We start from the raw sequence: 27,241 nt of genomic DNA, 5'->3' as shown, positions 1-27,241 counted from the left end.
ACACAGGTAGACAGGGGCAAAGGCAGGAACATAAACAAGGACAGGCAATGGTCGAGGCAGGCGGCAGACAAACAGAATCAGGGTACAGGCAAGGATCAGGTGTGTGTGTGTGTGTGTGTGTGTGTGTGTGTGTGTCTTAAATAGTCCAGGTAATGATCTGCAGGTGTGTGTGGCAACTGATGATTGGTGCATGTGATTGGAAGGGAGGATTATGGGAAATGGAGTCCAGGAACTGACAGGAACAGACAGTGATCGTGACACAAAGGTTGAAAAACTGAACAAGGAACATGAATTTTGTCCAAATGTTTTCTAAACCCAGAGTATGTGGAAAATTGCTTTTGGCAATGTTGTTGACTGCGAACAAGTCTACATTTAAAAGTGGGTTAGAAGGCATGTTCACACTTCAAATGTGAAATCAGTGATCGGCATACAACCCTTCACATCTAAAGCAGAGCAACATTTTTCCAAGATTTCAGCTCTGGTGCTATTCAGCAGTTTAGCTCACAGTTCTTTCACTCTTGGAGACACTTTTGAGTTTCCAACATCAATGTTATAAACTGTGGTCTTCAGGAAAGTGTAGAAGCTGATGAGAGCATTGTCGTAGGATATGTTAAAAATGTAGTGTACTTTGAAGAGCTCATCCAAAGCACCCAGAGAACCAGCCATCTGACAAGGGATAAGGTTGTTATCCAGAGCAATGCAGTAGCTGTCAATCCTGTCTCGAATCCTCCCCACCCAGGTGAAAAAAAAGTACACTTCTATAATGTACTTAAAGTGCTCTATTTTTGCGCACTAATTTTGTACTTAATATACTAAAAATTCTTCTTTAGTACTTCTTAAGATCATCTTAAGAACATCTAAGTGTACTCAACTGTGCTATTTTGAGACAGCATTAAATATGAACTAAAATGTGCTTTTAATATACAGGTGCTGGTCATATAATTAGAATATCATCAAAAAGTTCATTTTTTTATTATAAATTATTTTTAAAAATGAAACTTTCATATATTCTAGATTCCCTATATGTAAAGTAAAACATTTCAAAAGTTTTTTTTTTTAAATTTTGATGATTAGAGCGTACAGCTCATGAAAGTCCAAAATCCAGTATTTCAAAATATTAGAATATTTCCTAAGATCAATCAAAAAATGGATTTGCAAAACAGAAAAGTTCAAGTTCTTTAAAGTATGTTCTTTTGTGCACTCAATACTTGATCGGCAGGACATATTACAGCAAATGACTTGCTCCTAGCACAAATTACTGCATCAGTGAAGTGTGGCATGGAAGTGATCAGCCTGTGGCACTGCTGAGGCACTATTGAGCCTTCAGATCATCTGTATATTGTTGGATCGACTGTTTCTCATCTTTCTCTTGAAAATATCCCATAGATTCAGGTCAGGCATATTGGCTGGCCAATAAAGCACAGTAATATCATGCTCAGCAAACCACTTGGAAGTGGTTTTTGCACTGTGGGCAGGTGCTAAAGTCCTGCTGGAAAAGGAAATCAGCATCTCCATAAAGCTTGTCAGCAGATGGAAGCATAAAGTGCTCCAAAATCTCCTGGAAGATGGCTGCATTGACTTTGCACTTGATAAAACACAATGGACCAACACCAGCAGACGTCACGGCCCCCCCAAATCATTACTGACTTCAGAAACTTCACACTAGACTTCAAGCAGCTTGGATTCTGTGCCTCTCCAGTCTTCCTTCAGACTCTGGGACCATGATTTCAACATGAAATGCAAAATTTACTTTTATCTGAAAAGAGGATTTTCGACCACTGTTCACTGTCCAGTTCTTTTTCTCCTTAGCACAGGTAAGATGCTTCTGACGTTGTCTCTGGTTCAGAAGTGGCTTGGTAGTCCTTTTCCTGAAGATGTCTGAGTGTGGTGACTCTTGATGTGCTGACTCCGGCTTCATTCTACTCATTGTGAAGTTCTCCCAAGTGTTTGAATTGGCTTTACTTGACAGTATTCTCAAGCTTGCGGTCATCCCTGTTGCTTGTGCACCTTTGCCTACCCAATTTCTTCCTTCCAGTCAACTTTGCATTTAATATGCTTTGATATACACTCTGTAAACAGCCACCCCATTCAGTAATGACCTTCTGTGACTTACTCTCTTTGTGGAGGGTGTCAATGATTGTCTCCTGGACCATTGCCAAGTCAGCAGTCTTCCGCATTAGTGTGGTTTCAAAGAACAAAAGATACCCGGAATTTATACTGTAGGGATGGTCATTTAATGAAACTCAAATGTAAATATTCTAATATTTTGAGATACTGGATTTTGGACTTTCATGAGCTGTACGCTCTAATCAACAAATTAAAAAAAAAAAACTTTTGAAATGTTTTACTTTACATGTAGGGAATCTAGAATATATGAAAGTTTCATTTTTTAAAATAATTTACAATAAAAAAATGAACTTTTTCACGATATTCTAATTATATGACCAGCACCTGTACTATCTCTGTATTTAAAAAATGTATTTAGATATCACTTATAGTACATATTACAAGTGGTAACTAAATATATTTTTATGCACTCATCCTGTTGTCATCAAAGATGTTCCTGTCTTACTTTCTTCAGTTGTAAAGAAATTGTTTTTTTTTTTTTTTTGAGGAAAACATTTCAGGAATTATCTCCATATAGTGAACTTCAATGACTGAGGCTGACATGGCACGTGAGCATATTTCTGCTTCCAGGACCAGACATCTCCAGACTGCCTTCAGCCAGTGAATGTGCTCAAATGACAGAGAAGGGATTAGGTAACTTTTATTATTACTACAGGTGCATCTCAATAAATTAGAATATCATGAAAAGTTTTTTTTTCTTTCTGTAATTTAATTCAAAAAGTAAAACTTAAATGTATTCTAGATGTATTAAACATAAAGTAAAATATTTCCAGACTTTTTTGTTTTTATTTTGATTATTACAGCTTGCTGCTCATCAAAATAAAAAAATCAGTATCTCAAATGATCAGAATATTTAATTTCAAGTTCTATTAAATGACCATTCTCAGGGTATAAATACTGGGTTTAGGTCAGTAATCCCAACAGCAGTCATGGGGAAGTCTGCTGACTTGACAGTTGTCCAGAAGAAGATCATCAAGACCCTCTACAATGAGGGTAAGCCACAGAGGGTCATTGCTGAAAGAGCTGGCTGTTCACAGAGTGCTGTGCCAAAGCATATTCATGGAAAGTTGACTGGAAAGAAAAAGTGTGGTAGGAAAAGGTGTACAAGTGAAAGGAATGACTGCAGGCTTGAGAAGATTGTCAGGCGAAGCCGATTTAAGAACTTAGGAGAACTTCAAAAGGAGTGGACTGAAGCTGGAGTCAGTGCATCAAGAGCCACCACACACAGACGTCTTCAGGAAATGGGCTACAACTGTCACATTCCATGTACCAAACCACTTCTGAACCAAAGACAACGTCAGAAGCGTCTTACCTGGGCTAAGGAGAAAAAGAACCGTACTGTTGCTCAGTGGTCCAAAGTCCTCTTTTCAGATGAAAGTAAATGTTGCATTTCATTTGGAAATCAAGGTCCCAGAGTCTGGAGGAAGAGTGGAGAGGCACAGAAACCATGTTGCTTGAAGTCCAGTGTAAAGTTTCCACAGTCAGTGATGATTTAGGCTGCCATGTCATCTGCTGATGTTGGTCCACTGTGTTTTCTGAAGTCCACAGTCAACGCAGCCATCTACCAGGACATTTTAGAACACTTCATGCTTCCTTCTGCTGACAAGCTTTATGGAGATTTCCTTTTTTCAGCAGGACTTAGCACCTGCCCACACTGCCAAAAGTACTACTAACTAGTTTGCCTGTCATAATATTACTGTGCTTGACTGGCCAGCCAACTCGCCTGACCTGAACCTCATAGAGAATCAATGGGTTATTGTCAAGAGGAAGATTAGAGACACCAGACCCAACAATACAGATGAGCTGAAGGTTGCTATCAAAGCAACCTGGGCTTCAATAACGCCTCAGCAGTGTCACAGACTGATCACCTCCATAGTGATCAGTAGTAATCACCGGGGCAAATCAAGACTTTGCAGTGTATGGATGCGTGTGTGCGTCTTAAATAGTGTGAGTGTGATGCAATGCAGGTGTGTGCAATCAGTCCCAGGAATGAGGGCCTATGGGTAACGTAGTCCAGAAGGAAGTGACTCAGAACTCAGGTGATGGCTCCCTCCGGCGGCCGGGAGGAGGAGCCGCGGGAGCCGTATTCGTGACAACAATCAACTAGGGCTGGGTGTTGTGACCGGGTATTGTATGGTTTCGACTCGATTCGATATCGATTAGTTATAAATATTTAATTTAAAATGTTAGTTTTGTAATCCATTTTTAATATAAATGCTGGTAACTGAAACCCTCCTACTTAACTATATTAATGAAATACACATTTACACTAACAACCGGGCACAATTGTTTAATTACTTTTTGTTTAAATAACAAACATTGTGACAACAGTGAAATTCATTAACACATTGAAACATGTTTAAGAAAATTAAACATGTGACACGTGATGGTGACATACGAGTCTGTTGCCCTGGATGTCCAGCTGTCACAGGTAAGGGCAACTCTTTCTGCTGACAGGAGAGATGCTGCGACATTGCTCTTAACCTCTGCAAACATGTTCGGTATTGCCATTTCACTGAGGTGCTTGTGTGTCGCCATTATGTAGCGTGGTTCTAAAACATTAATCAGATTTTGAAAGCCCTCGTTTTCAACTAGAGAAGAAATCTCTTCTCTTTGTATTAATACTATGTTATTTAATGACCCTTTTTTGATTTCTTTCATTGTATTTAATTTTTATCAAAATCTTTATACCTCTTCTTTTGACCCTAATGCTTCATCTTTGTTTTTTCATAAAATTGGATCTGTGATTCCTAAAATAAATGACCACAACAGAGAACTTTGTGAGGAACCCTTTAATATAGATGATCTTCATAATATAGTAAAAAGAATGCCAAATAACAAATCCCCAGAGCCGGACGGGTTACCTTTTGAATTTTTTTAAGTCTTTTGGGACTCTATTAAGCATCTTCTTTACGAAGCCCTTATTGAGTGTGCAATGAAAGGTGAATTGGCAGAATCAATGAAACAAGGCCTCATCTCTCTTATACCCAGGCCTAATAAGGATAACAAATTTTTAGATAATTGGCGCCCGATCACCCTTTTGAATTCTGATTATAGGTTATTGGCTTCTGTATATGCTGAAAAGCTCAAACCTTGTTTAGCAGACGTAATTTCTAACAATCTGTTTTTTTAAAAGGTAGACATATCTCTAATAATATTAGATTAATCCTAGATTATTCTGAATTTATAAACGAAGAGGCATTCATTTTGTTTGGTTCGATTTCTATAAAGCTTTTGATACAGTTGAGCATTCCTTTATTTTTGAAGCCCTTTCTAAGTTTGGTTTTGGTAGATCCTTTATTAAAATGATTCGTACTCTTTACAATGGAATTAATAGTTGTGTCTCCTTAGCTTCCGGCACTTCCCCCAGATTTTATGTGGGTCGAGGTATTCGCCAGGGATGCCCCATCACCTTTTCTTTTTCTGTTGGCTGCCGAGCTACTAAGCTTGCACATAAAACACTCAAATATTGAAGGCATAAAAACTGGAGAGAATTCTTCAATAATTAGTCAGTTAGCAGTTAGTCTTTTTCTTAAAAATTAATCACAAGTCTATGTTGCCATAAGTAATTTTAATCTTTGTATGTACATGATTCAGATAAAGTTTCTGTCGATGGCTTTACAGTTAAACGGCGTGTAAAATATCTTGGGGTCGATATTTGCAGATCAGGTTCAGAGCGTCTTCATTACAATTTTCAGCCAAGGTTAGATAAAACTAAAAAAATAATATGCTGGCTGCAGAGAGACGGGAGAGTCCTGCTGACTAAAGCTGAGGGAATATCACGCCTAGTTTACCCTGCTCTTTCCATATATATTGATACTGATAATAAAACTATTAAATCTATTGACTCTGTTGTTCTGTTTTATTTGGAAAAATAAAATGGAATGTGTTCAGAGGAAATCCTTAGTAAGAAGTTACAAGGAGGGTGTCTTAATGCTTTAGATTTACAAACTATCAACTAAACATTCAAAATTAACTGGATTAAGAGTTGTGTTTCCAATAATGGATTACCTGGTTTTGGATCCCTAACCTAATATTCAAACACTGTGGTGGCCTTAAATTCTTACTATCTTGTAATATTAAGCGCAGAAAATTACCTATCAAACTCTCGAATTTCTACAAACAAGCTCTAGATTCCTGGAAGATTGCTTTCAAACATAATCTTTGTGGAATAATGAAAATGTAACAAGTCCCTTTTTTTTTAAAGTTATGGGTGAGTCAAAATATATTTGTTTCTGATTTGTTTAGTGCTCAAGGAGTCCTTCTCTCTTTTTCTGATTTTGTGTCTTTGAAAGGTGCTACAATTTCATTAAGAGACTTTAATAAAAGTCTCTTAATGAAAAAGTTTAATAAAAGTATTCCTGGCAGTTTAAAAATTTTGATTAAAGATTTGTTTAAACAATCATATTCCTTCACTTGCAATCAATGGTGTTCATGTATTAGAGAAAAAATGCAATAACTTCTTTATTAGTAATGATTTTTCTTTTTTTTTTGATTAAAAGTAAAATTAAAGAACTCCATTTTAAAATTGCTCTTAGGTATTACCCTTGTAATTTATTTTTGAGCAGGTTTTCTGAGAATGTGTCTTTTTTATGTTCCTTTTGTAATCCTGAAGAAGAATCAGTTCTACATTTGTATTATCAGTGCCCATTCTCTAAGTCCTTTTGGTCAGAAGTTACCATGTTAGTTTTCTTCTGCTGTAACAAACTGGTACAAATAACTGAATCTATCATTTTCTTGTCTGATTTTCATTCTAAGGATGTTATACTTGATTGCACTGTTTTACTACTTTGTATTCTGGGTAAATTTCATCTTTACAAAGCCAGAATTATCCACTTTAAACCCAATTTTAGTTTTTACTTTAAGAAAATGTCAAAACATTTCAAATCAAAGGTGTCAGAAATGTTTAACATCCTTGAATCTGTTGTGAAGAACCTTTAAATTTATAATTTTATTTACATTGATGAAATGTAATACTGTGTTGATTTAATTATTATAATCTTTTGTGATGTCCGTATGTCCCCTATTTTATTGTATTTTTTCCTCTCTCATTGTTGTTTTTATATGTATACTTAATTTACAATTTAAAAAGAAAATTGTGTTTCAATTTAGATGGACACATGAATTAACTCATGTACAACCTTTTTAACATGTTTCTTTTTATTTTAATACAAAGATTATCTGGTAAAACAGTCAGATTTCTATGCACTTCTGTGATTTTAGACAATGCTGTGTGTGTGTGTGTGTGTGTGTGTGTGTGTGTGTGTGTGTGTGTGTGTGTGTGTGTGAACAGGACTTTTATTTTGGAGTGACGACATGACGTCATAAGACTGCGCCGAACTCCTTCATCTGTTGTGATTCTGATGAATAAAGGTTTGTTTTAAGAATTTAACCTGTTTTAATCGATAGAAACAGTTCAATGAATTACATATGTGTTTTTTTTAACAAACGATGTGAAATTAGTTAATTTACTATTTAATGTATTTATTTATCTAAGTGTAATGAAGGATATTTGTGTGAGTAAAGCTCATCCACTGATGAGAAACAGTAAACCTGCGTCTCATTTCTCTCTCTATGGGGCGGTTTCCCGGACAGAGATTAAGCCTAGTCCTAGAATAAAATGGCCCTTTAAACCAGATAAACAGAAATCTGCTTTCTCTGACATGGTTTAAAATATTGTAATATAGTTGATGCTTATTTCCTGGAGGAAGACTAGAGCTACTCCGCTGTTACATAAAACACTTAAGACTAGTCTTAAAAGTTAAGACACTAATGTTTATCTTGAAGAGTGGTCCTAATTTTTTAAAGTCTGTTACATAAAAAGGTAGATTGGTGTAATTTGAATTGGAAAAATAACATTGATTACCCCTTGGTTAACTGCAAGATGGTCAAACTAGTTCTTAAGACACAGTCTTAATATAGTGACTAAGTTTATGCAACTGGCCCCTGCAGCAGGACTAAATTGAGGCTTAAATTAAACCTACCAGGAGGAGGTTTAACTTCAGATTATCATTGTGTTTCAAAGAAGACTCATGTATTTCTTGAGATATATATCAATATTGATATACACTGTGTGTGTGTGTGTGTAATATATATATATATATTTTTTTATGCTGAATTTTTATATTTTGATTTAACACCATTGTTTTTGGTTCAAATGTGATTGCTTCATGTTAAATTGACTTGAAATGGTTACTAGAACTCACTTGATGTTTTCATTTTGAAATAACATGTTTCAGTCAAGTAACCCAATCAAACAAGACTTTCACTCCCCATCATGCTTTGCACCGGGCTCAACTGGGAGAGTAAATGTTGAAAAAGTGTTATTTTATGCATTTTTTATAAAGACGAGAATATGGAGAGACTTCTTACTATTTAATGTTCTATTAAGTAAAAGTTTTTGTTATGTTAGTGTTTTTTGGAGATTAGCCTACTGTTGGTAAAGTGTTGAGCTTGTGCTTGGGTTGAGGACCTGCTAACAAGATTTGTCTTTTTTATATATAATGAAGCAACAACTATGATAGTGCTTTAGATCAAACCAGTATCATTTCTAGTCTGCCAACACTGATTATCACATGTGTAAATCAAATAGCTATGTTTAGTTTGTTGCTATGTAAAGAACAAAACAAAAGCATTAATAGTCATATGATTATTATTATTATATATATATATATATATATATATATATATAATTCATCTATTTAAAAATAATTCATTACAAACAGATTTCCAGGCATTACCTTTTTTTCACAGCTGATGTATTTTGATTTAAAAGAACTGTCTCTTGTTTAGTAAAGGTTGTATTTTTTCTTTTTTCTAGGTTTTCTAGGCACCCTCTCTCATGCTAATTCAGATGAACACAGTTGGTTTTAAATTAATCTGGTTTATTTTAATTCAAGACTCCATAGTCCAGGTTTTAGTCATCTGTACTTAATCTGTGTTTCAGAAAGCCATTTTTAAGACATGATTAACTATTCTAGATTAAGGCCTATCCTGGCTTAAAGGGTTAGTTTCATTTCAGTTTCATTCCCTTTCATTTAAACCCTGTCCGGGAAACCGCCTCTATATATCATAAATCAGTTTATCATGAGCACGAGTTCAGTCTCTGGTGAGTAATGATGGAGAAACTGAACTTTTCAACTCCGAGTCAATTGAATCAAACACTTTGAGAAATGATTCAGTGAATCACGACACGTGCTGCTCAAATAGTGAACATGAACGACAACAACAAACACTAACAAACTAAACATGTTTTCATCAAAGAGTAATAATTTAAATATAATCTATAATTCTTTAAATACCAAGTGTAGATCATAAATGCCTAAATATGAAGTGTTTATTATAGTGTTAGTTTTGAGTGCTTTTTGTCTAAACCATTAATTTAATTACTTAATAACGTTACTTAATAACATTAATTATTATTTTCTTAAAGATGGCGTTCATTAAAGAGGAAAGTGAAGACATGAAGATTGATTTTATTAAAGAGGAGACTGAAGAAATAAAGATTGAAGAAACAATCAGTGTGAAACATGAAGATACTGAGGAACAAACAGGTTGGTTTTATTCTCACAGCTGAACTCAGTCATTTGATCATTATTAAAATGTCCAGCTCTACAGAAATAGAGAATATTTTGTGCAACATTAAACCCAATATCTACTTCTGAATAGAGAACAATGGAAAAGTAAAGAAGTTTTTCTGTTCATGCTCAAAAGTGTTGTACTATCATTTTAACATACCTGAACATAGCAGTAATTGAACATTAAAGTAATAGTTCAACCAAAAATTAAAATTATCCCATGATTAACTCACCCTCAAGCCTCCTTAAGTGTATATGACATTCTTCTTTCAGACGAATACAATTATTGACCTTATTCTGAATGAGACAATATTATGATTAAAGGTGCCCTAGAATCAAAAATTGAATTTACCTTGGCATAGTTGAATAATAAGAGTTCAGTACATAGAAATAACATACAGTGAGTCTCAAACACCATTGTTTCCTCCTTCTTATATAAATCTCATTTGTTTAAAAGACCTCAGAAGAACAGGCGAATCTCAACATAACACTGACTGTGACGCAACAGTCGGGATCATTAATATGTACGCCCCCAATATTTGCATATACCAGCCCATATTCAAGACATTAGACAAGGGCAGGACGTCTGGATGTGCACAGCAGAATCATCAGACTAGGTAAGCAAGCAAAGACAATAGCGAAAATGGCAGATGGAGCAATAATAACTGACATGATCCATGATATCATGATATTTTTAGTGATATTTGTAAATTGTCTTTCTAAATGTTTCGTTAGCATGTTGCTAATGTACTGTTAAATGTGGTTAAAGTTACCATCGTTTCTTACTGTATTCACGGAGACAAGACTGTCGTTATTTTCATTATTAAACACTTGCAGTCTGTATAATTAATAAACAACTTCATTCTTTATAAATCTCTCCAACAGTGTGTAATGTTAGCTTTAGCCACGGAGCACTATCAAACTCATTCAGAATCAAATGTAAACATCCAAATAAATACCATACTTACGTGATTAGACATGCTGCATGACGAACACTTTGTAAAGATCCATTTTGAGGGTTATATTAGCTGTGTGAACTTTGTTTATGCTGTTTAAGGCAAGCACAAGCTCCGGGGGCGGGGAGCACGAGAATTTAAAGGGGTCGCAGCCTGAATCGGTGCATATTTAATTATGCCCCAAAATAGGCAGTTAAAATAATGAATTAAAAAAAAAATCTATGGGGTATTTTGAACTGAAACTTCACAGACACCTTCAGGGGACACCTTAGACTTATATTACATCTTTTGAAAACACGTTCTACGGCACCTTTAAGGTGTTTACATGAGGTGCTTTTAGAATATTCAGTGCTTCCCACAGGTTTGAAACATACTTGCGGTGGTAGCCAGGTGAAAAATCCTCCTATTACCCACGGCACAAAAATGGTCTACTACATGTGACAAATAATGTGTGATTTTGAACAGTATTTTTATTTATTGAAATTAATTTTAATTGCATAGCATACGATTACATTTAATCACATACTAATATTATGCATTATTATGCATTGTAAATTATGCAAAATTACAGCATTTAAATCCTTTTCCTATGTTCTCCTTTCTGTCATATAGTGAATGAATGAATGAGGCATTTATATAGCGCTTTCCTATGTACAACTGTACACCCAAAGCGCTTTACAATCATATCAGGGGTCTCTCCTCATCCACCACCAGTGTGCAACATCCACTTGGATGATACGACGGCAGCCACAGTACAACGGCGCCAGTGCGCTCACCACACACCAGCTGTAGGTGGAGAGGAGAGAGAGTGAAAGAGCCAATTCAATGGATGGGGATTATTAGGAGGCCGTGATTGGTAAGGGCCTATGGAAGGAATTTGGCCAGGACACCGGGGTTACACCTCTACTCTTTACGAGAAGTATCATGGGATTTTTAATGACCACAGAGAGTCAGGACCTCGGTTTAACGTCTCATCCGAAGGACGGTGCTTGTTACAGTACAGTGACCCCATCACTATACTGGGGCGTTAGGACCCACACAGACCACATGGTGAGCACCCCCTGCTGGCCTTACTAACACCTCTTCCAGCAGCTACCTGGTTTTCTCAGGAGGCCTCCCATCCAGGTACTAACCAGGCTCAGCCCTGCTTAGCTTCAGTGGGCAACCAGTCTTGGGCTACAGGGTGATATGGCTGCAGTCATAATTAGTGTCTCTTTCAGTGAAAGGCACAGATTTTACTAGTAAAATTTATATAATGAATAATATATGTGTCAAATAATGTTCTTAGCCTTTTCTTCCTGTAGGGGAGACTACAATAATTTACTATGAATTAAATGGAAACCAAATTAAATACAATTTATTGTGTAACCAAAATAACAATAATGCCCAAAAGAAAAAGAATAAACTTAGCGTGTGACTTTTAATTATAAACAAGCCCGAAATACACTGTATTTTGAAATGTCTGTACTATTGCAGGCTGATCCTTCAGATTCGATGTATGATGTATTCCGATGTATGAGTCTTGCCTGACTGCATTGTGCCAAGTGTAAAGTTTGGTGGAGGGGGGATTATGGTGTGGGGTTGTTTTTCAGGGGTTGGGCTTGAACCCCTTAGTTCCAGTGAAAGGAACTCTTAATGCTTCAGCATACCAAGACATTTTGGACCATTTCATGCTCCCAACTTTGTGGAAACAGTTTGGGGATGGCCCCTTCCTGTTCCAACATGACTGTGCACCAGTGCAGAAAGCAAGGTCCTTGACTGGCCTGCACAGAGTCCTGACCTCAACCCGACAGAACACCTTTGGGATGAATTAGAGTGGAGACTGTGAGCCAGGCCTTCTCGCCAACATCAGTGCCTGACCTCACAAATGTGCTTCTAGAAGAATGGTCAAAAATTCCTATAAACACACTCCTAAACCTTGTGGAAAGCCTTCCCAGAAGAGTTGAAGCTGTTATAGCTGCAAAGGGTGGGCCAACTCCATATTAAACCCTACGGATTAAGAATGGGATGTCATTAAAGTTCATGTGCACACAAAGGCAGGTGTCCCAAAACTTTTGGCAATATCATTGAAGTCTGTGAAGTTTAATGGAGCCTGTTGTCAGAAAATGCACACTCGCAGGATTTTCTAACTTTTACGGGTAAAAGTATAACTGTAAAATGTAAATTGTATGCTGAGGAAAGCACATCTCATAAGCATTAATTTTTTTAAAAAAAGTTGCCAGCCACCACCAGCATTTTGATTTTCACAAAACTTTAATGAAGATTTTGTATGAATAGCTAAACATGAAATAAGTCAAGAAAAATACTACAGCCTCTGCTTTTAATAAAAGAATCAAAACAAAACAAACATTTTATTCTACCTTTATGCAATCTTTTTAATAACACTTTAATGTGGTTATGTTTCATTATTATTATTATTTTTAAAAAAAACAAACAAACAAAAAACATTTTGAACAAAAAACAGAAAATCAAGCTTTTTTTCTTTCTTTTTTTTTTTTTTTTAAATAAAGACCACGTCTGGATTGGATTCATAGATCACATCCATCAACCCCCCCAAATCTTGCATTTTCTACTTTTGATACCTTACATATTATCTTACACCTCTTCATGTGCTCTATATTTCATTCAGTAACATTAAAAAGCTTTGATTTTAGTGTTAATTAATGATTGATGATTGTGTTAGTTTGCATGTAATTGATTAAAGCTTTTATGGCTTGTTTCTGCTACTTTGTCTGTGTTTTGATATGGAGGTTTTATACTGTTTCAGATGAGCACCCCTACCGTATACCAGTGAAAACAGACTGCTGGAAAATACTGTCAATAACGGGAAAGCGTGATGTCATAAATGACAGAAAATCTCAAAACGTGTCTTAAAGGGGTGGTTAAATGCGATTTTACTTTTTTAACTTTAGTTAGTGTGTAATGTTGCTGCTTGAGCATAAACAGTGTCTGCAAAGTTACAGCGCTGAAAGTTCAATGCAAACGGAGATATTGTCTTTTAAAGTTAAATGCCTACAAACATGACCGGTTTTGGACTACAACGGGTTGGTGACATCATAAACCCTGCAAAACACACCCCGGGAACACGCAACAAAGTGGGCAAGGCCATGTGGTGCAGCATGTGGAAGCGGAAGAGTTGTGTACACGCGACGCGTCAAAAGATAATATAACCCATTATAATCAGTGATATTTTCTACACTGGATGCGGCGCTGAAGACAGCTTCCAGAATCTACACGAGTTCAATGCTGGATTTGCTCAAAGGCTTTTACTGAAAGATGAAGCAGTTCCCACTTTAAAAGCAGAAGCTGCTGTTTATTGGCTTCAAACTGTAAGTACATTTTATTGTTTGTACATGTCTTTTAAACCTATAGTCCCGTTGCTATTTTTGGTTGCATCAAGGACATATACAAAGAGCAACTCGTTTTTGCTTCGCTAGCCAGTTAACTAAATTCTACAAACACCAACAAACTATTATATGTTCATAGACAAACAGTTGTTCATTCTATAAATTAAAAGCTTCCTTTACAAAAATGCGACTACTCAGTCATGTATTCGGCTACAGTAAAGATTTAATCAGGATAAAACTGTATATTGAAAGCTAACAAACAGCAGTGACAGAATAAACACTTGGACACAACGACAAAATGAAATACCGTTCATAAACGTCCTTTAAAAGCCGCGATTGCGATTGACCCTCTTCATCAATTTGATACAGCAATAAACGCCGTTATTTACATTTTGACTGAAGCAACGGATGGTATGGGGCGTGTCGTTTCTGGACGCTTCAGCGAATCACGATACACTGGGCCAGCTACCAACCTGCTAACCAATCTGAGCACATTGCGTAATTTGGAGGGAGTGGCTTCATAGAAGCAGGAAGTCAAACGAGCCGTTCATATGACCGTGGAAACAGAGGTGTAGAATAAAGGTAAAATATATGAAAAATATAGCGTTTTCAAAAAAACGAAGCATTAAGACATGTTAAACTGTGCCCCAAGAACACAATCAAGCTTCAAATAAAAAAAACACTTAACCACCCCTTTAAAATAAGAAATTAAGGGTGTACTTGCACTAGGTGATCGAAAACAGGCCGAGCACTTTTGACCCCCTAAATCTGATTCGCTTGACTTGTGTGATTGCTCAGTACTGTTTCCTGGACCGCTTGAAGAGGCACAGTTGGATTAGGATTAGGCTCGGTATGGATGTAGTGAGATTGCTAACCCTGCCAGAGTACCGAATGGTTGCTACTTATGTGTGTGTGCTTGTCTGTCATAATTACAACAACAAATATCTTCTATAACTAATAGAACAGTACACTTTTCAATGAATTAATTAAACTATATTTAGGTTTATAACGGGTCCAGTTCTCACCTTATTGATGAACAGGAATAGTAGTTTGCGATTAAAGCTGCAAATTCCTCCATCAATGTCAACAATCTTTTAACAAGCTCATGATCTTAACCAGATGTGATAAATACAGAAGAGATACAGAATGTACAGTGGTGGGTCCCTTTGGACCAGGTTTGAAAACCACTGGTGTATTGAGTATGTTTAGATGGGATGGCCAACTCGGGTCCGGGAGGGACACTATTCTGTAGAGTTTAGCTCCATCCCTGATCAAACACACATGCAAAATTTAAGCCAACCTCAAAATTTAACCCCAAGTCTCTAAAAGACGGTGGTCCTCCAGGACCAAAGCTGCCCATTCCTGATCCATAGGGTAGGGTATAGATCAAGGGTGTCCAACCCTGCTCCTGGAGAGCTACCGTCCTGCAGACTTCAGTTTCAACCCTGCTCCAACACTCCTGTCTGTAATTATCATGCAACCCTGAACACCCTGATTATCTGGTTCAGGTGTGCTTGATTGGGGTTGGAGCTGAAATCTGTAGGACTGTAGCTCTCCAGGAGCAGGTTTGGACACCCCTGGGATAGATCATACATGTTGTTGGTTTTGATGCTTTAAATGTCTAAATTGTTTTATGTCTGTTTTTGCCCTAGACCTAATGACACTGAAAGAGACGAGTCATGAACTTAATGAAATGCAAGAAGAGAAAAAACATAATGATTTCATGACTGGGGAAAGAGCGACACAGGCTAAAAAGTCTTCCTCACAAAAAAGAGCTCAAAAGACAGGAACTAAAAGTTATTTCACCTGCCAACAGTGTGGAAAGAGTTTTAAACAACACAGATTACTTAAAGTCCACTTGAGAGTTCATACTAGAGAGAGCCCCATCACTTGCCAACAGTGTGGAAAGAGTTTCACACGTGAAGACTACCTTAAAGTCCACATGAGGATTCATACGGGAGAAAAGCCTTACACCTGCCAACAGTGTGGAAAGAGTTTCAGTCAAAAAGGAAATCTTAAAGACCACATGAGAATTCACACTGGAGAGAAACCTTTCACCTGCCAACAATGTGGACAGAGTTTCAGTCAAAAAGGAAGTCTTAAAGTCCACATGAGAATTCACACTGGAGAAAAGCCTCACACCTGCCAACAGTGTGGAAAGAGTTTCCCTGTAAAAGGAAGACTTATAGTCCACATGAGAATTCACACTGGAGAGAGCCCATTCGCCTGCCAACAGTGTGGACAGAGTTACAAAGAAAAAGGAAAACTTGAAATCCACATGAGAATTCACACTGGAGAAAAGCCTCACACCTGCCAACAGTGTGGAAAGAGTTTCAGTAGAAAAGGAAGTCTTACAGCCCACATGAATATTCACACTGGAGAGAAGCCATACACATGTGATCAGTGTGGAAAGAGTTTCACACATAAATTGACCCTTTATAACCACATGAATATTCATGCCGAAGAGAAGCCATTCATTTGTGGTCAGTGTGGTAAGAGTTTCAGATTAAAAGGTAACCTTAAGAGCCACACGAGGATTCACTCGAAAGAGAAGTCTTTCAGAAGTCGTCACTGTGGAAATAGCAGAGGTGTAAAGAGTACCTAAAAACAATACTTGAATAAAAGTTCAGATACCTTATCTGCCTCATCTCCTAAATCAAACACCTTTGATTCACAACTACCTGCTAATGTACTCGCATTCATGTAAAGTAGCCTAGTTGACAAGTTTGGGTGGATAAAGGCAAGCATACAAGATATAATACCTTCAATGCCATCTTTATAGCAGAAACTGCTGCAGAAAATGTATTGGAGGAAAAAGTACATTTACTTGTTCAAAAACGTAGTCAAGTAGAGAATAAAAGTTGCTGATATCGTTGGTACAAAGTAGTCAAGAAGACACTTAAGTACAGTAACTAATTACATTTACTCAAATACTTGACACTACTGGGAAATAGTTTCACAGACAGGAAAACTATGAGAATCGTGTAATAACTCACCAGAGAGTTCCCATGTCTTCAGTGTGAGAAGAGCATCCCATATCAAAAAGACCTGTGCCTCTTAAGAATAGTCTTAAGCTTTAACTTAAGTGTCAAAGAATTCTTAGTAAAAAGTAGGACTTTTCTAAGAGTAAGAGACTTTTATAAAGAAGCTAAAAACAAATTTCAGTAAAGTCTAAGACTAATTTTTAAGTGCTGATTGAGGTGGTACTTTAGTGTGGTGGACTAAGCACTAAAAATGATGTCAACTGTAACAACAGATAAATCATCTGGAAAAGCAGAGGCTTTAGGAAAAACCCATACTCTATATGAAGTTTGGGGTTTATGAGTTTGTATTTTGAAGATTTAAATGCTTGTGTATATGATATGTTGATACCTATGCAACATATTAGAATGACAAGAATCTTTAACAGTTTGTTCTTCAATAACCCAGCCAAATACATAGGCAAACACCCTGCTACAGACACAATGAGCCATAAAAAATCCACAGAGGAATTTCCCACTTGGAAATTCTACCTTTCTCATTGGTCGTCAACCCTAAGAGGTGCGAATTCTCCCAGACCTTAAAAGACCCCACCCAGTTCTTTCCCTCTCTCTTGCTCCTGACTGATTCTCTGTAGCTCCTGGCCGCTCTGTGGCCTCACAGGCCTCGACCTGCCCCAGCCATGTGCTCACCTAGAAGAGAGAGAACTCTTCCCCAAGACAAAGACAAACCCAGACCGCAAGTTCACTATTATTTCTACATTCAACGCAGAAGAAATCCATTGCAACTTCAGCACCATCGGACCAAACTCTTAAAGACTCTCTGTATTGAAAATCAAATTTTTAATGTTAACTAATGTTTATATGTCTATGTGGTGTTTTTAATATGCTTTAAGACAAAACATGTGCAAATTCAAGAATCAGCACCATTGCTGAGTATTTACTGTTTAAAACTGCAGTGAAAAAAAGAAAGTCTCAAACCCGCGGTTTGAAATCAAAGGAAAGCATATTTACATTGCCTGAATCATTCCTTGCTCTCTATACAGTGCACTACTTGCCATTCACCATGTAGAAACTAGTAAATATGTGAAGAAATTACCAATTTCAGCTGCAGCTTTAGCATCTGTAAGGGGCCGTTTTTTTTGTTGTTTTTTTTTGCCCTCATAGTTCACTGACAAGGTTTGTACTGTAAATGTGATTGACTGTTAAAGGTGGGATATTTTTTCCTATTGAAAGAGTGATCTGACATAACAGCTCACTTGCAGCAGTTATTTTATCTATGGTTCGTAATACCAGTACATAATGAGAGCGATTGCGTGTGTGAATTAGTCATACCGTATCTTTATTGATTGTGAAGCTGTGGTTTGTAAATAGTTCCTTCAAAAGCAGAAAAATATATGATATAATGAGTTTTAAGTTTCTAAGCTACTTTAGTTATAAATAACACGACAGCACTGACTAGTTTCTGCGTTCCTCTCTGTGCCACGCATTTTTTGTGCAGCTACTGTTTGTATGAGTGTTTGTGCCACCATGCAGCTGCGTGAGCACGGTAGCTCGATATAATAATACACATCCGATCGATATAATTATATTATAATCGTATAATTCTCGACTCAACCCGCATGAAGGCTGTAATCTAGCCAGAGCAAGAGCAGAGCAGTGCAACTTTGGCGTTGTATCTCTCTTTTTTTTTTTTTACTTCTTGTTAGCAGCTTTTTCAGCGTCGGGCCAAACCATTATCTTTGCTTTCCCATTCCATTCTGTGCCATTCGTTTTCCACTGTGGGGCTGATAACGGTGCTCTTCAGTCGTTGCCTTAGTAACACAAGATTTTACACACGATATGCTATGTAAATAGTGACCTCGTTATGTAGGATGATCAGTTATTTCTTTTAATTGTATGATTAATTTGTGTTCATGTTGCTCAAATATCATGTTTAGCAAGCTACGGAGAAACTGGCTGGAAAGTGACTGGAAAGTGACTGTTTCTGATTGATGACGTCACTACTCGCATTCTAGCAGTAGCCTACGGTTCGGCACGGTTGGCTAATTCCGATGACTACGGTGTCTTCAAGTCACCGATTTTTCGGGATGCACTATACTATGAGCACCTGTTGCAAGCCCTTCTCAGTGCGCCGCTCGAATGCTCTGTCGCCCCCCCTTAGTAGCACGGTGTGATTATATTGTCCCGTAGCGTCTTACCTTAGTAAGAAAAATGACGCAGTACGAGTGTAGTATCGAAAGGTAAAGTACTCGGTTACTAATGTAACCTTTGTTCCTTTAGATACAGAATGAGTACTGCATACTTTGCCGCGCTACTTGCGGACGCCTCATGCCGTTGCTTCAGTCAGAAAAAAATCTGCTTAAATAGCCCGATTCCCCGCCCATTTTGGCGGGCTCGCTCACTATTGGCTTGGTTTGTTTACTTTAACTTCATGAACCAATGGCCATGCAGTTTCACTGCGTGAGTGAAAAAGGCTTCAGTAATCAGAAATAAAGAAGTTTTCCCCCCGTAGCATCTTGTTTTAGAAAGACAAATGACGCAGTTCTCCTTCCGTATCTAAGGGAACTGAGGTTACATTAGTAACCGTGTACTTTCATTATGTAGTTACTATGGTTTTACTACAAAAACTATAGTTAAACTATGGTTACTGTAGTAAAACAATAGTTGTACTATAAAAATCATGGTTACTACAAAAAACATGGTTGAGTTTCATAAGGGTGAGTGTTTGTAAGGATACTGATCGTTAGAAGGCAGCTGTCTGACTCTGAGATGAAGAACAGGAACGGTGTGTGTAACATTAGCAACACGTTATTAGCTGTTTGATAACGTAGTCAAGCAAAAGGCTAATTATATTAATTCATATTAATGACAGAACCGTCGCAAGAGCTGTGCCAAGTGTGCGAGTGGATAGGGGCTCACGCTAAAGTAAAGTGACAGCTGACGTGAAGTAAAGCCAATAAAGTTCATGTTTTTGTCCTTCGAAATATTTTAATACTATAAAACATAGCTAAAACAATATTGCTCTGAGTGTGTGACCGTGATTCATGTGCATATTCAGTCAGTGTGGAATCACACGTCAAGTTCTGAGAGCTATTCAGTCCATTATAAATTCGAGAGCAGTCCAAATGGTTTGCAAAGGCGTTTTACCAATTCAGTTCAGTTGCAGAGCTGTTAAACTGAATATACGAAGCGAAGCAAGCTTTTTTCTTAAATATCCACAACACAAACAACAAATTGCTCGTATCCAATAAAATAAGTTTTTTTATTGTTAAAACCGCCTCCTGTGAGGCTCATGTGAGAGTGCGCGCACACACACACACACACCTCATTTACATTTAGTTCACACTTTAACTCATCCTCTCTAATCTACATGTAGCCTATACTGGTGATTATACTGGATTTAATACAGATCACTGCTTTGATATCTTAAATATGAGATGATTCTGTATTATGACGACAACCCTGCTTTGTGCTGCTCTTTATTTTGAATGGTTTTGTGATCATTGTCTCTTCTGATCTAATTTCACTACTGCAGTGTACTTATTATTAGAAAATCAAACTTTCAGTTCATATATATTATATTGCTGTAGTTATTTAGCAGCAGTGGTTGATGAAGATGAGTGTCATTAGTGTTTTTTTGTATTATTGGTGTTTTATCCACATCATGTTGTGAGAAATAACAGTATTGTCTTTAATTAAAGAAGTTTTATAGGATTTTCTCACATATCCTGACTCCAATAATCAGTTTCTAACAGCAAACACTCAGAATAAAGTGAGATGATCTGCTAATGATCTGAATGTCTTGTTGAATGTGTGTTGATAGTCTGAGGATCATCAATATTAACAGAGCTGCTGAAAACACTCTTTATTTCATGTCAATAGTTCCTGTTTTCACCTCATTTATTATGCTGATGTCTTCAGATCTGCTGTAAATTGACACTTAAAGCTCATTTCATTGCTGTCAACAGACTGAGGGTATTTGTGGACCTCAAATATGAACAATTATTTTTGTCTTTATGCTTTTAACTGTTTTTCTTACAGTTCTTTACTACTAGATATCTCAATATTTTAATGGAGCAACTGAATAAAGTTCTGAATTAGCATCAGTTGCTTTACGATAGACCGATATAAATTCTTAATGCTCTAATGCAGTTTATGGGTGAAATACAAAAAGTGGTTAATATAGCACAAAAAATAATTAATTAAAAAAGAAAGAAAGAAGAAAACAACTTTTCAGGCATATTTAGAAGGAGAATCACTTGATGACAAATTCAAACACTGTTGAAGGATCACACTGCAGCCCAAAATACTCTTTAATTGTCATTTTAAATCTTTAGACTTTATACCACTTTCCTTCAAACCACTAGCTTTCACCAGTTTGTCAGCAAGAAGTTTTTAATCATTTAAAATATAATGAAATTTAGTATGATCTCTTATTCTTATATATATTTTATTAAATACAGGTCAAAATAACGGATTCCTTTTTGCATTAAATGTATCCGTTACACTAAATGATGATGGGACATTAAAACATTTTGTTTTCACAAAAGTAATTTGAAACATTAAAACAGACACATTTCACCTGATGGGTTTTCTATGTAAAATCACTTTTGTACATTTCATTTGATGCAGACACTACAGTTTGATCTCTGGACTTTAACCCTATAAAAACAAACACAGTAACTGATTTATTTTTGATTTGGGCAGATCGGCTCCTCCAACCAATCTGCAGTTCAGTCAACAAAGCCCCGCCCACTGCAATTACTTAATGAAGCTCCTCATATAGCAGTCACATCACCAGTGAAGCTCCTCCCACAGCAGTTCATCAATAAATGCTGGAATATTCCCATCAGAAGAGCACTGAAGCATCAGGAAGAGCTGAAAACCGCAGAGAACATGAGTGATCCAGAACCCTGCAGAATGAAACACACTGAAGATACTGAAGAACAAAGAGGTTGGTGTTTATTCTTCATTCCTTCATGATGCTGAACAACATTCATGTTAGAAAGATTTAAGCACTTCTGCACATTTAGAGAAACAGTAGAACTATGAAATGATACATACACAAATGATACATGCTCGGTTTGATAAACCGTCATATTGATTGTCAACATCAGATCAAACTAAATATGCATTTTACATTTATTTCATATCTGGTTCACAATTTGCAGGAGTGTTACCAGAATTTGTTTTCAATACAGTTTTCAACACTGTTATTTTTAGGAATAAACTGTAACACCAAAATGTTTGAAGTAAATGAACTTTCCAGAATGGCTGACAGGGTTGTGAGTGTAACTTGAGCAAAATCTCTTCTTACAGTAACTTTGGTAACAGGGCTGATGAATGCAGTCATTCATGTGTGTAAAAACTGAGACAATGGATTGAGATTATTTTCTTGTCCTCCCATCATGCTGTAGAAAAGAGCCCAGATGATGTCACTTCCTGGGCGTTTTTGAAAGGAGGAAAATCATGTCAGAAGTAACAGGGTTGAGTGAATCATGTAGGACACTGATAATAACACATTTAAAGATGCAGTCAGTCTAGACTTTGAGCATGTGAACTTTCTACAGGCACGGCAACGTCAAGATATGACGTGATATATTTTTTTAAAAACATAAATAACAAATAATAATCACTCCAAAATTTGAAAATATACAATCTACTCCACTTTACTGCAAAATTCACTTGATCTTGTGTTTCTGGTGTCCCACATTCACATGCGTATGAATGGAAGTCAGTGGAAGGAAAAGTCTGGTGTGAACGGCCCTTAATAATTACACAGTTTTAGGAAAATAAATTAAATACTACAGAAATATGCTCTAATGTTTCAAATTAAAATAAATTGTGTAAGACTTGATTTTCCTGCTAAAACAAAGGCTGAGATAAAACACCCCCAGGAGAGAAGATATTTTCTCCTTGTTTATCTGTGCAAAATAAAGTGTTATACTTGATTCATTCTGGACTGTGCATCAAAATGATCTGAATGTTTTATAGCAGTTGTCTATCACAGCAAGTCTCAGTTTTATGACCTTTCACTTCATATTTCTCTCTTTAAATTATTTTGATGTACTGAAAATTAAATGAATATTTTTTCTCTCATTTCAGACCTGATGGAAGAAAGCAAGGAGAGTGAAGAACTAAAGACATTTCTAAAGAAAAGAGCCAAGAAATCTTTCACCTGCACTCAGTGTGGAAAGAGTTTCTCAACCAAACAACATCTTAAGGATCACATGAGAGTTCATACAGGAGAGAAGCCGTTCACATGTGATCAGTGTGGGAAGAGCTACAGTCAATCATCAAGCCTTAAAGCACACATGAGGATCCACACCGGAGTGAGACCATTCACATGTCACCAATGTGACAAAACATTTCTTGGGGAATCAACCTTAAAGAAACACCTGAGAGTTCATACAAAGGAGAAGCCATATTCATGTTCTGTGTGTGGAAAGAGTTTTTCACAGCTGCATTATTTACATAAACATGAGAAAATACACACTGGTGTGAGAGAGTACATGTGCTTTGAGTGTGAGAAGACTTTTACTATAGCAAACCATTTAAAACAGCACCAGAGAACTCACACTGGAGAAAAACCTTACAAGTGTTCACACTGTGACAAGAGATTCAGTCAGTCATCATCTCTGAAAACACATGAGATGATCCACACTGGAGAAAAACCTTACAAGTGTTCACAGTGTGACAAGAGATTCAGTCTGTCATCAAATCTGAAAACACATGAGAGGATTCACACTGGAGAAAAACCTTACAATTGTTCACAGTGTGACAAGAGATTCAGTCAGTCATCACATCTGAAAACACATGAGAGGATTCACACTGGAGAAAAACCTTACAAGTGTTCACAGTGTGACAAGAGATTCAATCAGTCATCATGTCTGAAAACACACAAGGAGATCCACAGCAGAGAGAAGTGGCACACGTGTGATCGGTGTGGAAAGAGTTTCTCTTTTAAAAATCAGCTGAAGATACACATGAAGATCCATGCAGTGGAGAAACCACATCACCACAGTCTGCAATCATGATAAGTAGTTCATCTTTATGTGCTGAGCAACAATCCCTCTTCTGTGTAAGGTAGACAAATCTTTCCTCTCCACCTATAGTTGGCGCTGTTGCTCTGTGGCTGCTGTTGAATTATCCAGGTTGTGAATGAGGAGAGACCCCGAAATGCCTCATTCATTCATTTATTCATAGTTAACTGTTTCTCAATATGTGCTCTTGTCTGTACTTGTTTGAAACGTCATCAGTCGCTGTCCAAGTACTGTTCCAATTCAAAGTTCACATCTAGCCAAGTACAGTTCAAATCCCCGGATGTGTTCTTGATCCGTCATTTTATCGAGGATGCATTGAGAGGTGACTTGTGCGGACTTGAGACAGCCAGGTATCCCAGAATGCATCTTGCACTAACCAGCAAGTGTCAGCAGCAGAGGAGAAAACCCATGTAACACACTACTGTTATTATGTCATGATATGTAGTTTTAAGAGTTTTCAGGCATGTAAGAATGTACTGGTTTAAAGCTTAAATTTGTGGTTTATTGATAAAAGTAGCACCTATTTGGAGTTGTGAGATCCAGATGATCACTGGGCGCTCATGTACCCCGCTGAGAGCATCCTTACCTCGGCTAGTCCTTCTGACGTTTGCCGCTGGCTCTGATGTCTCTGTAGTGCTTAAACATAATATAATTCATCTTTTGTAAATCTAACGGGTGATCTTTGGTCTCATAAATCTATAATTTGTTGAACTAAAAGTGAAATCTCATAACTTATAGTTTACTGTTGTAGCCTATTAGAGCGCTGACTTTGTATGTTTGACTGAATCATTTGCTTTATTTTTCATTGTAGCTTCTTATACCTTTTGCTTATACTTATATAATGGGTATTTGGCTATTGTTGGCCATTAAAACTGACATTTAACAAAAAGAGTCAGGGGTGTGTTTATATTTGCAGACTATATGCACATATTGACACATATGTTTGATATTTTTAAAATGGAAACAAAAAGAGGGAAGAACTGTGTTTTATAGTTTGTTTGGTAATAACTATACATGCAGTGAAGACTGTAACACTCTGCCTAAATAAGGCAGGCTACACAAATAAAGTTTTTTCTTTTCCCTCCTAAAACTGTTTGAATGAGTGCAGATACAACAAATAACCACAAAACAAAGAATAAATTCCAACCTAGAGTGTATTATACAAGATGAAACAGAAAAGCAATATATAAAAAATGTATGTGTGTGTGTGCAAGATTGTCCTTTTAAGTCGTTTTGAGTTCGGGAGCGCGTTGAACAGCACTGTCCTGTGACGAAGTCCAAGGCAAAATAATCCCACCAGGTTGGATATTTCCACAAGAATAAAAAACAGTCACAGACAAAAACAGGGAGTGAGAACGGCGCAATCGCGTTTAATTATCCAAAAAGAGCATGTCGAGTGTTGCTCCAGAATGCCAGTAAGTTCACTTCTTTTATGGGAAATGTCATGATCCTGATTACGTCACAGGGATTCCCTGGCGGGTTGTGGCGGAACTATCGCGAGACAAAAAAAAGGAACACAAACACTTGACGGGGCAACAGAAAGACAGGTGAACGTCTCGGTTACAAAGGTAACCCTCGTTCCCTGAAGGAGGGAATGGAGACGTACGTCGGACAGACCGACGAATAGGAATCTCGCTAGAGAGGCCAATCTAGTTCGAGTGTAACTACAACGAGCCAATGCACATTGGCATGCAATCATATGCATCAGCTGCTCGCCTCGCAGCGCGGGTATATAATGAGCAGCAGGTGCGTTGCATCTTCAGGTTTTCGCTGAGGAGCCGAACCGGATAGGCGGCAGCATCAGCGGGGTACAGCGACTGTGGCGACGGGACGTACGTCTCCGTTCCCTCCTTCAGGGAACGAGGGTTACCTTTGTAACCGAGACGTTCCCATTCAGTCGGTCACGTTCAACGTACGTCGGACAGACCGACGAATAGGAATCCCTACCAAAGCGCCACAGGAGCTGCCCCCTTCCAGCGCTCTGTTGTAAGCCACCTGAACCCCCTTGCCTACGGACGGTGGGACAGGGCTAACACAGAGAGTGTCGATCACTGCTGTTCCCCAAAACCCATTCAGTGATTCTATTGGATAACGCTGGGAAAGGAACGCTGCGGAAGCCACATCCTTCCCCGAAGGAGTTATGTGGAGAAGTACATATGGACTAACCCGTAGGCTGTACTACGTATGGAAGAACTGGGGACTCCAACTCGATGAGAGGCGGGTTCTCCCAGAGGGAAAGACACGGGCTTCGTATAGGAGCAACTGTGGAACTAGACATATGGGATCCCAGTAGGGTCACACATATGGTACCCAGCCTAAACCCGGTTCTCAAGGATACAACGGAGTATAGGCCTAGCGCCAGACGCTCCACCACGTCGGCTGCCGAAGGGAGATCGGAGGACTCAACAGGGTCTGCCTTGTAGGGACTCTCTGGAGAAAAAGCGCATGTAAGCGCAGCAAGCCGACACTAAGCCGGGGCCTCTCCGTGCCTCTGACCTGAGGTGAGAACACGGGAGGAGACCGGCTCGACACGAAGGCTATAGAATCTAGCGAACGTGTTAGGTGTCACCCAGCCCTCAGCTCTACAGATGTCTGTTAGCGAGGCGCCACGAGCCAGCGCCCAGGAAGATGCGACGCCTCTCGTGGAGTGCGCATGCAACCTGAGTGGGCAGGGCACGCCCTGAGCTTGGTAAGCCAGGGCGATGGCATCCACTATCCAGTGGGCCATCCTCTGCTTGGAGACAGCCTTTCCCTTCTGCTGGCCTCCGTAACAGACAAAGAGCTGGTCTGAGGTCCTGAAGCTTTGAGTTCTGTCTATGTACAGTCGCAAAGCGCGAACTGGACAGAGCAAAGCCAGGGCTGGGTCTGCCTCCTCCGGGGGCAGCGCTTGCAGGCTCACTACCTGGTCCCAGAAGGGAGTGGTAGGAACCTTGGGCACATAGCCAGGCCGGGGTCTCAGTACCACGTGGCCGTCACCCGGCCCGAACTCTAGGCACGATTCGTCGACCGAAAAAGACTGCAGGTCCCCTACCCTCTTGATGGAGGCCAATGCAACCAGCAGCAAAGTCTTCATAGACAGAATCTTTAAGTCTGCTGATTGCAAGGGCTCAAAGGAAGCAATCTGAAGTGCTCTCAGCACCAGAGCAAGGTCCCAAGAGGGTATGGAGGGAGGACGAGGAGGATTCAATCGCCTCGCCCCGCTAAGGAACC

General features: G+C 38.2%; 1 protein-coding gene across 1 annotated transcript; it reads left to right on the top strand.

Moving 5' to 3' along the window:
* Nucleotides 1-1,029: 1,029 nt before the first annotated feature.
* LOC127507965 (zinc finger protein 271-like) lies at nucleotides 1,030-24,923 on the top strand. The gene is made up of 6 exons (XM_051885393.1): nucleotides 1,030-2,760; nucleotides 7,421-7,500; nucleotides 9,560-9,680; nucleotides 15,660-16,597; nucleotides 21,696-21,942; nucleotides 23,094-24,923. The coding sequence occupies exons 3-6, from the start codon at nucleotides 9,560-9,562 to the stop codon at nucleotides 24,023-24,025; spliced, it is 2,238 nt and encodes a 745-aa protein (XP_051741353.1). The 5' UTR covers nucleotides 1,030-2,760; nucleotides 7,421-7,500; the 3' UTR covers nucleotides 24,026-24,923.
* The last annotated feature ends 2,318 nt before the right edge of the window (nucleotides 24,924-27,241 follow it).

The sequence above is a fragment of the Ctenopharyngodon idella genome, chromosome 3, assembly GCF_019924925.1.
Source record: "Ctenopharyngodon idella isolate HZGC_01 chromosome 3, HZGC01, whole genome shotgun sequence".
Taxonomy (NCBI): Eukaryota; Metazoa; Chordata; class Actinopteri; order Cypriniformes; family Xenocyprididae; genus Ctenopharyngodon; species Ctenopharyngodon idella.
The sequence above is the reverse complement of the archived record's forward strand: the minus strand, read 5'-3'. Positions and strand labels throughout refer to the sequence as shown.

What these genes read in the sequence shown, in the direction of transcription:
- LOC127507965 (XM_051885393.1), top strand. Translation starts at nt 9,560, where the DNA reads ATGGCGTTCATTAAAGAGGAAAGTGAAGACATGAAGATTGATTTTATT. An exon ending in ACTGTGGAAATAGCAGAGGT is followed by an intron (nt 16,598 to 21,695) that starts GTAAAGAGTACC and finishes TGATTTGGGCAG; the next exon opens with ATCGGCTCCTCCAACCAATC. An exon ending in AGATACTGAAGAACAAAGAG is followed by an intron (nt 21,943 to 23,093) that starts GTTGGTGTTTAT and finishes CTCTCATTTCAG; the next exon opens with ACCTGATGGAAGAAAGCAAG.